Below are 16,841 nucleotides of genomic sequence, written 5' to 3'. Positions count from 1 at the left end.
GCAAATAATTTGGGGTGACAATGTAACATTAACCACCATAAACTCATGCCAGGTCTACCAGAGCATACCAGAAAATAGTACATACATAGTTCGTACACATATAATATAAATATCAAACTATATATAGCTGACTATGCGGTATGGGTTTTGCTCATTGTTGAAGGCTGTAAGGTGACCTATAGTTGTTAATGTCTGTGTCATTTTGGTCTTTTGTGGATAGTTGTCTCATTGGCAATAATACCACATCTTCTTTTTTATATATAGAATATTATCTAAATTTAATTTGATTATGCTTTCAATTGGTCGACAATAAATATAGAACTGAAAAAAATTGGATTATTTTAATTGATTTTTTTTATTCCACCTAAAAAATATACTTAACAATATATATATTGAATTGACATCATTCATTTGTAATTAATATAAATTTGTTTTTAAAGGGAGCTTACTCTAGACTGACTCTAAGATTGAAGTTGTATCTTGGTGGATATATTGATATGCATTCTATTGCTGAGAGAGTTGGTGTAACACAGTCTTTTGTTGGATGTATACAAAGTATGAATATTAACGATGAGCAGTATGACATGAGACAAGTGGACTTCTTTGGTCAAGCAGAATTAGGTCTGAATGTTGGTAAGTGTGAAAAACAACTTTATAAGCTACATATTGGCAATTGATCAGGAATGGACTATTTTTGGCTGGCAGAACTATACCCAATTTGTAATAAAAAAAAGTGTGTTGTAGGAAAGCAGATCTAGGCCAGAATGTTATTTAATGCCCTTTAAATTAACACATGTTTGCCTACTCACAACCTGATCAAATCAGTTTGGACCTATTAATTTCTTTAATTTTGCATTGCATGTTGCTTTATTAAAGTCCATTTGCCAATTACCGATTTGATTCTGTTATTATACACTTTTTAAACAAATTACTTCCCTTTGTCAATCGTAGACTGGTTCTATACTGGACAAAATTGGCTTTTGCCAATGCAAAGCATGATAGATTGAAAGTATGTATCATCGGTTTAAATAATTTTTCGTAAAAAATAACTTCTTGTGTCAAAGGTTTTTAGTTAACAACAAATTAATGTTTTCAAAAGATTTGATAATAATGGGCCGTGAAATTTGGGTAAAAACTCTAATTTGGCATTTAAATCAGAAAGATCATATCATAGGGAACATCTATAAAACTAAAATAACGAGGTCCAATTTGTCAGCTGTCATCGGGTAAAAACGACAAATCAAAGAATTCAACTTTATATATAGCTAATATAGGACAATGGGGTAGATTAAAAATGACACCACTCCAGACCCTTTTGTTTTCCACATAATTAATATGGCCAATAATTAACAAGTTCCGGGTCGAATCTGATACCGATATTAATAGTAATACTAAATTCACCTGTTATCTATTATCTTATCTGTACATCCCGCATCTGACAGGCGCACCAACAAAGTTTAACGGTGTAATTAGGATTTTGCTATATACACAGGTCATAATCACAGGCTTGACAGCACTAAATTCAATAATTGTCAATTTCCCTATTGTAGTAATTTAATCAGTAAAACAGGGAATCAAAGAATTCAACTTTATTTATAACTAATTCAGGACAATGCTGTTGATTAAAAAAATACTCCATTCTGGGACCTTTTGTTTTCCAAATAATTAATTTTACCAATAATTGATAAGTTCCAGGTCGACAGGTTCACACAGAAAGAGTTTGAAAGCAGAGAAAACTGTGTATCTTATAATCGGCATGACTTTATCAAATGACAATACCAATACTAAAATAAGGCTTACGCATAGTTATATACTTTAATTCACAGTCACAGACCCATGATATAACGGGTGTGTTCTAGTGTATACTAAGTTTCAAGTTGATTGGACTTCAACTTCATCAAAAACTACCTTGACCAAAAACTTTAACCTGAAATTTGCACTGTCATTTTCTATGTTCAGTGAACTGTGAAATTGGGGTTAAAACTCTATTTTGGCATTAAAAATTAGAAAGATCATATCATAGGGAACATGTGTACTAAGTTTCAAGTTGATTGGAACGAACGAACCGACCCACAGACCAGAAAACATAATGCCCCTCTACTATCGTAGGTGGGGCATAAAAATTAAAGGTACTTACATTAGCTCAGGAAAATTTGCTATTTCTGCTAGTTCTCCATTGTCAATAAAATAATATGTCCCTTATAAATAAACTCATCATAGATACCAGGACTAAAATTTGTATATAAGCCAGACGAGTGTTGCGTCTTCAAAAGACTCATCAGTGACGCTCGAATCCAAAAAAGTTGAAAAGGCCAAATAAAGTACGAAGTTGTAGAGCATTGAGGACCAAAATTCCTTAAAGTTTTGCCAAATACAGCTAAGGTAATAAGGGAGACAACTAAAAATGGGATTTATAAATACAGGGTCAATTATGGGAATTGGCAAATACCCGTTAGACTATTGCCACTTTGAATGTAGGTTGTGATAATTCAAAGTCCATTGTTATTTGGCATACAGATTTAATGTCAGCATTTTTTTTTAATTTGAATGTAAGATACATTTTGGTTTACAAAATAGACTTTAAGAATGATTTTTCTTTAAACTAATTTTGTATATCCAGGTGAATGCAGTTCAGAGGAATGTTTAGGAGTTACTTGTCAGAATGGTGGTTTATGTACAGCTACCTCAGCAGATAAGCATGTATGTTTATGTCTCTTGGGTTGGACAGGAGAGCTGTGTCAACAAAGTGAGTAATCATACCAACAGAAATAATATGCAAATAATATAAAATAACTACTGATGTGCCACATTAGGAGGAAAGTCTTGTCGTAATGTTACAAGTAAAATGATTGATTGATTAATCATATAATTGAGTAGTTTTGAATTTTGCATTGTATTAAACATGGAGTTAAATTTTTAAAGTTCATTTTAAAGAATGTATGCTTAATATTTTAAAAGCCTGTAATGTTGCTTTTAAAATATAAATTCAGAATTCTTGCCAATTTTTTTTTTTAAATAAAGAGTAAGTTTTAAATGCATCATCATATATTTGGCTACACTAATCTTTTTAAAACAGGCTGTTTTGTTGGTTGCATGTTTGACAGAATTTAATAGTGTTTGTTTTGTAGGAATTGAGATACACGTTCCATATTTTGGTGGCCATTCTTTTGTTAGACACCCAGGTCTAGAAAGATCTTCTTTATCCTTCACTGAGATTGAGATGGTGTTCAAACCAATCAGTTGGGAGGGGCTGATATTGTATAATGGCTACACTAATGACAGAAAGGGAGACTTTATTTCCTTAGCCATGAGGGAAGGACATCTAGAATTCAAATTTGATCTGGGTACTGGGCCAGGAGTACTAAGGTAAAAAAGGGAGTATTTTTAGTAAAACCACTCTGAATTTGTATTGAAGAATTGAATGCTTTTTTTGAAAAAAGATAATGGGGTGTCAAAGTTGTAAGATATGGATCTAGGAATTTGAAAAGGGGGATAGCTAGGCAATCTTACGAGTGAGACATCTAGTTTCTTTCTTAACTGCTGCTTATGTTCTTTTAGATTTCCTTTTACAATTAACATGGGGTTTCCTTTTTAGCTTGGTGTCCGTCCATCGTTGTTGTTAACTTTTACAAAAATCTTCTTCTCTGAAACTACTGGGCCAAATTTAACCAATCTTGGCCAGAATGTTCATTGGGGTATCTAGTTCAAAAAAATTGTCCGGTGACCCGGCCAGCCAATCAAGATGGCCGCCATGGCTAAAAATAGAACATAGGGGTAAAATGTAGATTTTGGCTTATAACTCTGAAACTAAAGCATTTAGAGCAAATCTGACATGGGGAAAATTGTTAATCAGGTAAAGATCTATCTGCCCTGAAATTTTCAGATGAATGGGACAGCCCATTGTTGGGTTGCTGCCCCTGAATTGGTAATTTTAAGGAAATTTTGCTGTTTTTATTATTTTGAGTTTTATTAGCTCACGTGGACCGAAGGGCCAAGTGAGATTTTCTCATCACTTTGCGTCTGGCGTCATCTGTCGTCATTGTTGTCGTCCGTCGTCGTTAGCTTTTACAAAAATCTTCTCCTCTGAAACTAATGGGCCAAATTAAACCAAACTTGGCCACAATCATCATTGGGGTATCTAGTTTAAAAAATGTGTGGCGTGATCTGGCCAAACAAACCAAGATAGCCGCCATGGCTAAAAATAGAACATAGGGGTAAAATGTAGATTTTGGCTTATAACTCTGAAACTAAAGCATTTAGAGCAAATCTGACATGGTGTAAAATTGTTAATCAGGTAAAGATCTATCTGCCCTGAAATTTTCAGACAAATCGAACAACCAGTTGTTGGGTTGCTGCCCCTGAATTGGCAATTTTAAGGAAATTATGCTTTTTCGTAATTTTTTCTAATCTTTTACAAAAATCTTCTCCTCTAAAACTACTGGGCCAAATTTAACCATACTTGGCCATAATCATCATTGAGGTATCTAGTTTAAAAAATGTGTGCGGTGACCCAGCTGCCAACCAATCAAGATGGCCACCATGGCTAAAAATATAACATAGGGGTAAAATGCAGTTTTTGGCTTATAACTCTGAAACCAAAGCAATTTAAACATTGGGTTAAATTGTTTTGCAAGTCAAGATCTATTTGCTCTGAAATTTTCAGATGAATCCAACAACTGGTTGTTGGGTTGCTGCCCCTTAATTGGAAATTTTTAAGGAAATTTTGCTTTTTTGGTCATGATCTTGGTTATTATCTTGAATTTTATTATAGATAGAGATAAACTAGTAACAGCAATAATGTTCAGCAAAGTAAGATCCACAAATAAGTCAACATGACCAAAAAGGTCAGTTTACCCCTTAAGGAGATATTGCCCTTAAAGTCAATTTTTAATAATTTTTGTAAATTTTAACAAAATATTCTCTCTGTAACTAATGGGCCAAGTTCATTATAAATTGAGATAATTGTAAGAAGCAAGAATGTTCAGTAAAGTAAGATCTACAAACACATCACCATCACCAAAACACAATTTTGTCATGAATCCTCCATCTGTGCCCTGTGTTTATGATATGCACATAGACCAAGGTGAGCGACACAGAGCCTGTAGTTTAAAAGTACATGCATACAAAATTTTTTTTTAATAAACTTATATTTTATATGGTTTAAAAATGCTCAAATGACATTGACTTGACAATAAATGTTTACTCAAGTGAAGAAAATTTTGTTGGTTTTAAACGTGACATTAGAAAAAAACTAAATCTAAGTGTTACTACTTTAAGTTTCTTTTTTTTTTAATTCAAATTCCTCATGAAAGAGAGATTGTCACATTTTGTATGAATATTTTCTCTCTTAAAAATCCACTTCCAAATAACTGAAATATAATATAAAGACTGCTATTCATTTTATATACAACTTATTTAAAAAAATCCTTGTTTATGATTATTCAGGAGTATTCAGCACGTTACATTAAATGAGTGGCACCATGTTAAAGTTACCAGAACAGGATTACAAGGTATAATGGAGATAGACAACCAACTGAGAGTAGAGGGGAATGCTGAAGGTGGCTTCACACAACTGACATTGTTACAGGATCTCTACATTGGTGGACATGAAAACTTTGATCAGATATCTAAACTAGCCAATCTGACTTCATCATACACTGGCTGTATACAAAAGGTAATATCTAAACTAGCCAATCTGACGTCATCATACACTGGCTGTATACAAAAGGTAATATCTAAACTAGCCAATCTGACTTCATCATACACTGGCTGTATACAAAAGGTAATATCTAAACTAGCCAATCTGACGTCATCATACACTGGCTGTATACAAAAGGTAATATCTAGACTAGCCAATCTGACATCATCATACACTGGCTGTATACAAAAGGTAATATCTAAACTAGCCTATCTGACTTCATCATACACTGGCTGTATACAAAAGGTATTAGAGTTATGCCCCTTACAAATGGCAAATTGCTGAATTTTTCGTTTCTGTTCTTTTATTTTAGTTTGCCTCAATATTAAAACTCAAATCAAGTATAAATTTGGGAAGCACCACTTTTACAGTTCTTGAGTTATGCCCGTTTATAACGTTATATGCAAGTGGGGGCATCATCTGTGTCCCATGAGGGGCCTTGGTGGCTGAGTGGTCTAAGTAGTTACTACTGTAATCACTAGCCAGTCAACAATGAGGTGAGTTTGAACCCCCCTCTTGCAGGTGCACTCGACTCTAATCTTAATTGACTACGATTGTCAGTTTTCTTATCTAGGGTCGGTGGTTTTCTCTGGGCACTCCGGCTTCTCAACCAATAAAAACTGACTGCCAGGAAAAAGCCTAAATGCAGTGCTTAAAAGTGGTGTTAAAACACAAAAAATCAAAATCAATGTGTCCCATGAAACACATTTCCCATTTATTTGTTTCAAATGATTGTTAATGATAAAATGATTCAACCTTTGAAAGGAAAGGCTGTCACCAAATTTGTATTGGTCAACCCTCTTTATATATGTAACACTCAGAAAGGTGTCCTCCCCTCCCCCCCTCCCCAAACGTGTTTGATTCCCTCAAACGGGTCCCTATCGACATCACTGAACTGCAAAACATGTCTAGCTGTAAAACAGCGCCAAAGCCTGTTATTTTTATAGGCACCCAAATGTGTCCAATCCCCCAAATGTGTCCATATTTTTATCTTTTACTGGAATTATTATTCCTAAATCCTAAATTCCCAGTATGATAAAAGAACCTATCTACGATATAAAAAAGAAGATTTGGTATGATTGCCAATGAGACAACTCTCCAAAAGAGACCAAATGACACACAAATAAACAGCTTCTAGTATAGGCCATACGCATAGTCAGCTATAAAAGGCCTTGAAATTACATATACATTTATTGCTAACATGATATCGTTCAAATAATGCATGACATATTTGGCACTAGACGTTATGTCTCTTGTTCTTGTGTCTTTAGTGATGTCCGAAACCTGAAATTTACTTAAAAAAAACTAATAACCAGTTTATGATTCTAAGAGCTTTTAAAATATCAGAACTGTTTTAAAAAAGATGGCAAGTCAATTCTGGTGAAAAAAGACATGCAATATTTGGATCAATATAAAAGGCATCAATGGAGATTAGTACAAAATAATTTACATAGTAAACAATTAATTCGACAGTACAAGAATTATATGTATGTTTGCTTTAAATGTGAATGAAATACTTGCAACTGGACAATAATCGATTTCAGTCAAAAGTCAATTCATATTTTACAAATTAAGTTTGCAATATTTTTCTTATGCTAATCATTCACAACTGGCATTGAACAAACTTCAAATGACCACTTCCTCAACTGAGTCTCCTATCATAAAATTGCTGTTAACATTATTGTTTTTGGATGGCCATGCATGTATTATCGCTAAAATACTTGAGGGTTTTGGCGTGTAATAATGGACACGTTTTGGCAAATAACAAATAGCAGACACGTTTGGGGATCATGAAATTGGACACATTTAGGGAATATTTAATATAATGGACATGTTTGGGGAGAACGGACACGTTTGGGGGAATAGGACACGTTTGGAAGTGTTGCATATATATAATTTCAAGTTATAATTAATGGCCCACATCCTCCGATACAATTTGGGATAAGAGAAGTATAAACATTAATTCAAAATGTAATATTTATATTTGTAGATGATAATTAATGGTCGTCCATTAGAGGTAGTGTCTGACGCAAGAGAGGGTATAAACATTGACAACTGTGACCATCCTTGTGTAGATCAGCCATGTTTAAATGCTGGCGAATGTCAACCTGATAAAGGAGAATATAATTGTTATTGCCCTCTGGGATATCATGGCTCAGATTGCGAGGATAGTAAGTAAAGACAGATATATTTGTTATTGCCCTCTGAGGTATCATGGCACACATTGTAAGCATAGTAAGAAAAACATATACTGATAAATCAGCATATGCAATACTGATGACATTGCCCTGTTGATATAAATCAAGAGTAAATATTGCTTTTTGGACAGGGCCAATACAAAAAAAGCCAATTTGGCCAATGGCTTAGTAAGGGATGTTCACCTCTGGTTTAAATTTTCTTACATCTAAGCTTTCTTAACTCTGGATGTATTTTTATGCATGAAAGACATTTGCATCACACTTTTAACTTCATATCTTAAAAAAAAAAGTTAGTAATTATGTTCGTGTATGACTTTGATTATTATCATAAATTTATTTCCATTTATCAATCATCACAACGGAGACGATTTAAGAGTAAAAATAGATAAACCGTCTGATTTATTTCTCCCAGCTACTTTTTATTTGCTAGATAAGATGAATCGAGACAATACAGCTAACCTTGAATCTATAACAATACAGAAACAGCCAGTTAATAACACTAGTATATTTATCTCTTTTTCTGTATCCTGGGATATCATTACACAGATTTCAATGATGCTGTAGTATGTTCAGATAGCACCATGACTTGCTCTGGTTATGATAATGTTAAAGCATGAGGATGTCTTGCATTGAATTGATTTGAAATGTTTGTGTGGAATGATATACTGTAGTATAATCCATCAGAATATGGAAAGGCTATAATTTTTTCATGATTTTGAATTTTAGTTATAGAAGAGAAAATAGATGCTGCACATTTTAAAGGACATAGTTACCTCAAGTATTCAGAAAAGGATATTATTGGAAGGTTAGTAATATTATACAATTACTTTAGTATAAGTAAATAGAAATCTGAAATTTAAACACAAGGTTTATGACCATAAAAGGAAGGTTGGGTTTGATTTTGGGAGTTTTGGTCCCAACAGTTTAGGAATAAGGGGCCCAAAGGGTCCAAAATTGAACTTTGTTTGATTTCATCAAAAATTGAATAATTGGGGTTCTTTTATATCTGAATCTACCTGTGTTTATAGATTCTTAAGTTTTGGTCCCGTTGTCAAATTGGTCTACATTAAGGTCCAAAGGGTCCAAAATTAAACTTAGTTTGATTTTAACAAAAATTGAATCCTTGGGGTTCTTTGATATGCTGAATATAAAAATGTACTTAGATTTTTGATTATTGGTCCAGTTTTCAAGTTGGTCCAAATCGGGGTCCAAAATTAAACTTTGTTTGATTTCATCAAAAATTGAATAATTGGGGTTCTTTGATATGCCAAATCTAACTGTGTATGTAGATTCTTAATTTTTGGTCCTGTTTTCAAATTGGTCTACATTAAAGTCGAAAGGGTCCAAAATTAAACTAAGTTTGATTTTAACAAAAAAATGAATTCTTGGGCTTTTTTGATATGTTGAATCTAAACATGTACTTAGATTTTTGATTATGGACCCAGTTTTCAAGTTGGTTCAAATCAGGATCCAAAATTATTATTTTAAGTATTGTGCAATAGCAAGAAATTTTCAATTGCACAGTATTCAGCAATAGCAAGAAATCTTCAATTGCACAGTATTGTGCAATAGCAAGAAATTTTCAATTGCACAGTATTGCACAATAGCAAGATATCTTCAATTGCACAGTATTGTGCAATAGCAAATATTTTCAATTGCACAGTATTGCGCAATAGCAAGAAATATCTAATTGCACAATATTGTGCAATATCAAGACATTTTCAATTGGAGTTATCTTTCTTTGTTCAGAATAGTAGTTGAATCAACTTAAATCATTGTTTTATACAATATACAATGTATATTCACTTTTACTACCAACCAATCTTTATCATTCAGTGATAACAAGCACTTTATTTTACATTTTAATATTTTATGATGTATTTAAGAGTAGTTATTGTTGCAAACTCCATTAGAAATTTGAATTGATATCAGTTTTGGAAAAAGGGAAAGGGGGGTGTGAAAAAAAAAATGGGGGGGGGGTAAATTTTTCTCATTTCAGATTTCATAAATAAAAAGAAAATTTCTTCAAACATTTTTTTGAGAGGATTAATATTCAACAGCATAGTGAATTGCTCTAAGGCAATAAAAATAATTTTAAGTTCATTAGACCACATTCGTTCTGTGTCAGAAACCTATGCTGTGTCAACTATTTAATTTTGGATTAAAATAAGTTTGAAGAAGAAATCTTTAATTGATTTGTAAAATCTTGACATTTGTTTTGTGTAAAAAACCCATATAATGTCAAAAATTTGATCACAATCCAAATTCAGAGCTGTATCACGCTTGAATGTTTTGTCCATACTTGCCCCAACTGTTCAGGGTTCGACCTCTGCGGTCGTATAAAGCTCTGCACTGTGGAGCACCTGGTTAACCATTTTTCTTAAATCTTACTTATCTTTTAAAAAAAATCTTCTCCTCTGAAACTACTGGGCCAAATTAATCCAAACTTGGCCACAATCATCTTTGGGGTATCTAGTTTAAAAAATGTGTCCAATGACCTGGCCATCAAACCAAGATGGCCGCTATGGCTAAAAAAAGAACATAGGGGTAAAATGCAGTTTTTGGCTTATAACCCAAAAACCAAAGCATTTAGAGCAAATTTGACAGGGGTATAATTGTTTATCAGGTCAAGATCTATCTGTCCTGAAATTTTCAGATGAATCGGACAACCTGTTGTTGGGTTGCTGCCCCTGAATCGGTAATTTTAAGGAAATTTTGCTGTTTTTGGTTATTATTTTGAATATTATTATAGATAGAGATAAACTGTAAACAGCAATAATGTTCAGCAAAGTAAAATTTACAAATAAGTCAACATGACCGAAATGGTTAATTGACTACTAAGGAGTAATTGTCCTTTATAGTCAATTTTTAACAATTTTCATAAAATTTGTAAATTTTTATTAACATTTTCCACTGAAACTACTGGGCCAAATTCATTATAGGTAGAGATAATTGTAAGCAGCAAGACTGTTTAGTAAAGTAAGATGTACAAACACATCATCATCACCAAAACACAATTTTGTCATGAATCCATCTGCATCCTTTGTTTAATATTCACATAAACCAAGGTGAGCGACACAGGCTCTTTAGAGCCTCTAGTTTATGAATACATATATATATCATGAGGTTTTTGTCTTTAAATTTCTCAGAATATTCATCTGAGAAATGATTAGGGATTAAGAGATGTTGAAAATCTGTTATATGTTAATGATTGGAAATTGTCGGCAATTATATTTGAGGAAATGTGAATACAACAACTTGGGCACAATTTGCGTTGTTTACCGTAGTTTCATGGAGATAACGTAATGACAGAATGTTGAAAACCATAAATCTGTGAAATAAATAGCAAATTCAGACATATTTGTCATTGACTCAGTGCCCTCATTTTTGATATAGAAAATAACAAAATCGGCAGCCATATTGTTGATCATATTTACATCTTCTATGTAATGTTTATAATCCTCCAAAGAAGGAGCACACCTGAAAATAAAGAAAGATAACTCAATCTGATTTTTTTCCTAGCATCGAGAAACCCACTTAACATATTCTAAAATATGTCTACATACTTCTTGCTTAAGAATATATATGTTTAGGTATTTTGAGTTATGGGAAAAGTTAAAGAGGGTCTTAGTAGCAGTGTTAGTAGTCATCTATTTCTGTATTCTTTTTCTTTAATACAAATTTTCACTGTTGCTATATCCTAACATTGTGCATTTATTGAACAAAGCTGTTTTGTGGCTGTTTTGCCATTAAGCACATCCATGACAGCAGAGGTAGAAAAGTGAAACTGGTAAAGTGTGTCAGACCATAGAAACAGAATGAAACAGGACACCTTTCAAAACATGCTGCATATAAAGCTTAACTGTGTCAAGCAATGATCTAAAAACTAGTGTGACAAGCTGCTTGACAAGTTTTTCAGCCTAAAAAGTAAAAAGATAAAGTTCTATATGGGCTAATGATGTTGTTCTTGTATAACCAGTGATTTCAAGGAATAAACACAATGTTTGATAAATATCTTTATTAAAACATGCCCTTTTCATATTATCATATCACAAGTTAAATTCCCTGTTTTGGGATTGGCACCCTGCTCTTTTGAAATCCTAGCTGAAACACTGTTTTTTATCCTGGGAAACAGACTGAAGATCTTCATGTTAATATATAAATTTTATCATGTCATTTATTCTTTTAATCAGGGTAAATGGAAATAAAATTGATGTACAGATGAAAATAAAACCTGAAACTAAAGATGGGCTGCTATTTTGGAGTGGAAAACATTATCCATTGACTTCATCTAGTGACTTTTTTGCTTTAGGATTTACTAATGGTGCTTTAATATTACGATACAATCTTGGAGGTGGTGAAGTCAAAATTACATATAATTCCACTAATTTATTTGATGGGAAATGGCATGATGTAAGAGTTCAAAGGTGAGTGGAGCCAACTTGTTTTTAAAATTAATGTATAAAATTGAGAATGGAAATGGGGAATGTGTCAAAGCGACAACAACCCGACCATAGAGCAGACAACAGTCGAAGGCATAAATGATGAACATTTTTGTCCTGCCTTTACTAAATGTGGGCATAAATAATCTATTCCAGCATTAGGGGCTGTAGGGGGTTCCAGTACCTTTAGAATAATTCAGTTTAAGGCTGTGATAAATTTCTTAAAATGCCTTTCCTATAAAGATTAAAATTCCTTAAAGTTGAAATTGATATCTAAAATATATAAATTCATATTTAACAAAGTGCAGATAATATGCATTTTGATTGTATTTATTATTAAAAAATGCCTTTCCCATGGAGATAAAGCCACCTATAAAGATTAAAATTCCTTAAAGTTGAAATTGATATCTAAAATATATAAATTCATATTTAACAAAGTGCAGCCTGCAGATAATAAACATTTTGATTGTGTTTATCATTAAAAAAAGCCTTTCCCATGAAGATAAAGCCACCTATAAAGATTAAAATTCCTTAAAGTTGAAATTGATATCTAAAATATATAAATTCATATTTAACAAAGTGCAGATAACATACATTTTGATTGTATTTATCATTAAAAAAAATGTGTTTGCCAAAAAGAGAAGAAAACAAAACATATTTTTAACTGATTTGTAGTTAAATATTTGCTGCATTACCATATACTTTATTAGTTTTTATATGACACTGAGTATCAGGATTTGCTTTCTAATTTTTTTTAGTTGCAAATAGTTGCACTCATGTAACCTGGTTAAATTGTTATCATTACTGTCATTTTTAGCTCACCTGATCCTGAGCTTTTCTCATCACTTGGCCTCCGTCGTCCGTCGTCTTTAAATTTTACAAAAATCTTTTCCTCTGAAACTACTGGGCCAAATTTAACCAAACTTGGCCACAATCATCATTGGGGTATTTAGTTTAAAAAATGTGTCCGGTGATCCGGCCAACCAGCCAAGATGGCTGCAATGGCTAAAAGGAAAAAATGCATTTTTTGGTTTATAACTCAAAAACCATAGCATTTAGAGCAAATCTGATGGGGTAAAATTGTTAATCAGGTCAAGATCTATCTGCCCTGAAATTTTCAGATGAATCGGACACACCATTGTTTGGTTGCTGCCCCTGAATTTGTAATTTTAAGGAAATTTTGCTGTTTTTGGTTATTATCTTGAATATTATTATAGATAGAGATAAACTGTACACAGCAGAAATGTTCAGCAAAGTAAGATTAACAAATAAGTCAAGATGACCAAAACGGGCAGTTGACCCCTTTAGGAGTTATTGCCCTTTATAGTCAATTTTTAACCATTTTTCATAAATCTTAGTAATCTTTTAGAAAAATCTTCTTCTCTGAAACTACAGGGCCAAATTAAACCAAACTAGGTCACAATCAACATTGGGGTATCTAGTTTAAGAAATGTGTCCAGTGGCTCGGCAAACCAACCAAGATTGCCACCATGGCTAAAAATAGAACATAGGGGTAATATGCAGTTTTTGGCTTATAACTCAAAAAACAAAGCATTTAGAGCAAATTTGACAGGAGGTGAAATTGTTCATCAGGTGAAGATCTGTCTGCCCTAGAATTTTCAGATGAATCGGATAACCGGTTAGGTTGCTGCCCCTGAATTTGTAATTTTAAGGAAATTTTGCCGGTTTTTTTTTTATTATTTTAAATATTATTATAGTTAGAGATAAACTGTAAACAGCAATAATGTACAGAAAAGTAAGACCTAAAAATAAGTCAAAATTATCAAAATGGTCAATTGACCCCCTAAGGAGTTATTGCCCTTTATAGTCAATTTTTAACAATTTTCATAAAATTTGTAAATTTTCACTAACATTTTTCACTGAAACTACTGGTCCAAGTTCATAGTTAGAGATAATTGTAAGCAGCAAGAATGTTTAGTAAAGTAAGATCTACAAACACATCACCATCACCAAAACACAATTTTGTCATGTGTCCTTTGTTTAATATTCACATAGCTCAAGGTGAGTGACACAGGCTCTTTAGAGCCTCTAGTTTTAAATTGTTTTAGTTGTCTTCCCTTGTGCATCTTGTCAATGTTCAATTTTTTAAAATATAGATTAGTTGGTCAAGGACACAGAAAATCTTGGATAGTATTTAAAAATACATTGTAGTTTAATTTAGTTTGTGACCCTGAAAAAAAATAAGTGCAGCTATATATTTATAGATGTCAGATATTCAAGTAAAGCAATGAGACACGTTTGTTATTTAAAAAATATGTAAAACTTTTATTATAATTTTGGTTGACTGAAAAGAGATGAAGTGATTAAATTTATAAAGTGAAAAAAATAAAAGTTTTGAGTATTAAATTAAGAAGATTAAGTTTTATTCAAATAAACAGACAAATAGGTCACATTTTCAGTATTGAATGACATTTAATTTTTTGGTGATATCAGTATTCACTCAAAGTACAAAAAAGGTCAATGAATCCAAAGATTCCAACTGCAAGTGCTATGTCTGTATAAAATGTGCAATTAGTATTCAGTGTTCTAAAAAGAAAAGATCGGGAAATAATTCATTTGATGGCAGGTGGAAAAGGTAACATTTGCTTTAACTCCATTGCCCATCTCAATAACTTGAATATAAATAAAGAAATGTTTTCATTTAAGTGACATAAATTTTGAGCAATTTTGAAATCCAAAAGGCCATCCTAATAGGTCATTTCTGGAATCATGTCTTTCACCGGAAAAGAGCGTCAATTTCCCACACGTTTATGACGTCATTTACCAGATTGAAGGCGCGCCTGTATCCCTGCTCTATTAAAAGTTTCCACCACTTTTATAATTATCATTCTGTAGGGTAGTATAGAACTAATTAATGTTCCGTAAGTACACAATCGTGATTGCTGTATGACTGAGGGAGGATGATCATCCTTTTAGATTTTAACTTCCCAAATATTTTGTGTAGTACAAAATAAAACCTTTTCACCTGTTTGCTCAACATGTGTTGGTAATTTCTATGCATACATTTTTGTCATGTGTTGATAGAAGTCACATGGCAGATTTGTCTGAAACCATATCCTGGAACTGGCCTATAATAGTTTTACCCTTGTCCATCATTCCGCAATGAACAATCACACAGACTTTTTTCTAAATCCTTTCACATTTTGTGCAGAATTTTAGTATGATGAGTCACAGATAGAGTTTAGGTTTGGTTCCATCCACTCTGCTGATCTTTACCAAAATAACAGAATTTATACCATAAAAATAACAGTTACACATAGACATGTTTGTGCCTCTTCTGCAGCATAGGGGCATTACCTGTTACCCTTGTCCATCAAACCGTCAAACCACACAACAGAATTTCATGAAACTGTGTAGATAATAAGTACATACTATGTAGATGTGCATATTGACAGGAAATTATGATTCAATTTTTTTTTTCTTACTCTTATTTTATTTCTCCAATGACAATGTGGGGTATGTGAGTGCGCTCACTTAGGTTCTTTAATATTAATTAAGATTTATTTAATGACATGGATACATATGATGTGTAACATATTTTTAAAAGAACTGTAACAAAGTCTGTCTTAGTATCTGGACAAATGTAGAACATGAACAAGTACATGTATTATGATAAGCAAAATTTGTATACTTGAAAAAATAAAGGGATGTTCTGTTGTAAATTTTTAAAATTAAATTCTTCATATCGTAAAACACTGAAATCAGGAACTAGCTGTATCTTAAATGATATATATGTTTATAAACAGGATATAACTACAAGTGCAGATTGTTGAAGTGTGATTAACAAGAGGTCTATCTTTCCAAGAAACAAATCTCTGATTAAATGTCCTTTTGTATCCTGAATTGATTAAATGAAAATTTTTCTACCTGATTAAAATTTGAATTTTAGTGTACCGCATTAAAAAATTGCACATTAGACACTAGGACTAGGAGGGGTTAGATGTCAAAGGCAATTGATGATGTAGGAATCAGTATTTTTTTTACACTTTCAAAGATTGACAAATTCTACTTCTTTTTTAGCTCACCTGGCCCGAAGGGCCAAGTGAGCTTTTCTCATCACTTGGCGTCCGGCGTCGTCCAGCATCGTCCGTCGTCGTTAACTTTTACAAAAATCTTCTCCTCTGAAACTACTGGGCCAAATTTAACCAAACTTGGTCACAATCATCATTTGGGTATCTAGTTTAAAAAATGTGTTCGGTTACCCGGCCAACCAACCAAGATGGCCACTATGGCTAAAAATAGAACATAGGGGTCAAATGCAGTTTTTGGCTTATAACTCTGAAACCTAAGCATTTAGAGCAAATCTGACATGGGGTTAAAATTGTTTATTAAGTCAAGATCTATCTGCCCTGAAATTTTCAGATGAATCGGACATTCCGTTGTTGGGTTGCTGCCCCTGAAATGGTAATTTTAAGGAAATTTTGCTGTTTTTGGTTATTATCTTGAATATTATTACAGATAGAGATAAACTGTAAACAGCAA

At 32.7% G+C, this 16,841-nt stretch overlaps 1 protein-coding gene across 2 annotated transcripts in view; it reads left to right on the top strand.

Moving 5' to 3' along the window:
- LOC143056677 (pikachurin-like) overlaps positions 1-16,841 on the top strand; it is a 41,849-nt gene that overhangs the window by 11,894 nt on the left and 13,114 nt on the right. For both annotated transcript variants that reach the window (XM_076229839.1, XM_076229834.1), the window contains exons 6-12: positions 441-633; positions 2,621-2,746; positions 3,129-3,366; positions 5,446-5,674; positions 7,689-7,869; positions 8,623-8,701; positions 12,090-12,323. In XM_076229839.1, coding sequence (XP_076085954.1) covers positions 441-633; positions 2,621-2,746; positions 3,129-3,366; positions 5,446-5,674; positions 7,689-7,869; positions 8,623-8,701; positions 12,090-12,323 — 1,280 coding nt within the window. The remainder of the gene's footprint in view (positions 1-440; positions 634-2,620; positions 2,747-3,128; positions 3,367-5,445; positions 5,675-7,688; positions 7,870-8,622; positions 8,702-12,089; positions 12,324-16,841) is intronic.

Source organism: Mytilus galloprovincialis, chromosome 1, assembly GCF_965363235.1.
Source record: "Mytilus galloprovincialis chromosome 1, xbMytGall1.hap1.1, whole genome shotgun sequence".
NCBI classification, from domain to species: domain Eukaryota; kingdom Metazoa; phylum Mollusca; class Bivalvia; order Mytilida; family Mytilidae; genus Mytilus; species Mytilus galloprovincialis.
This window is presented reverse-complemented; position numbering and strand designations above follow the sequence as displayed.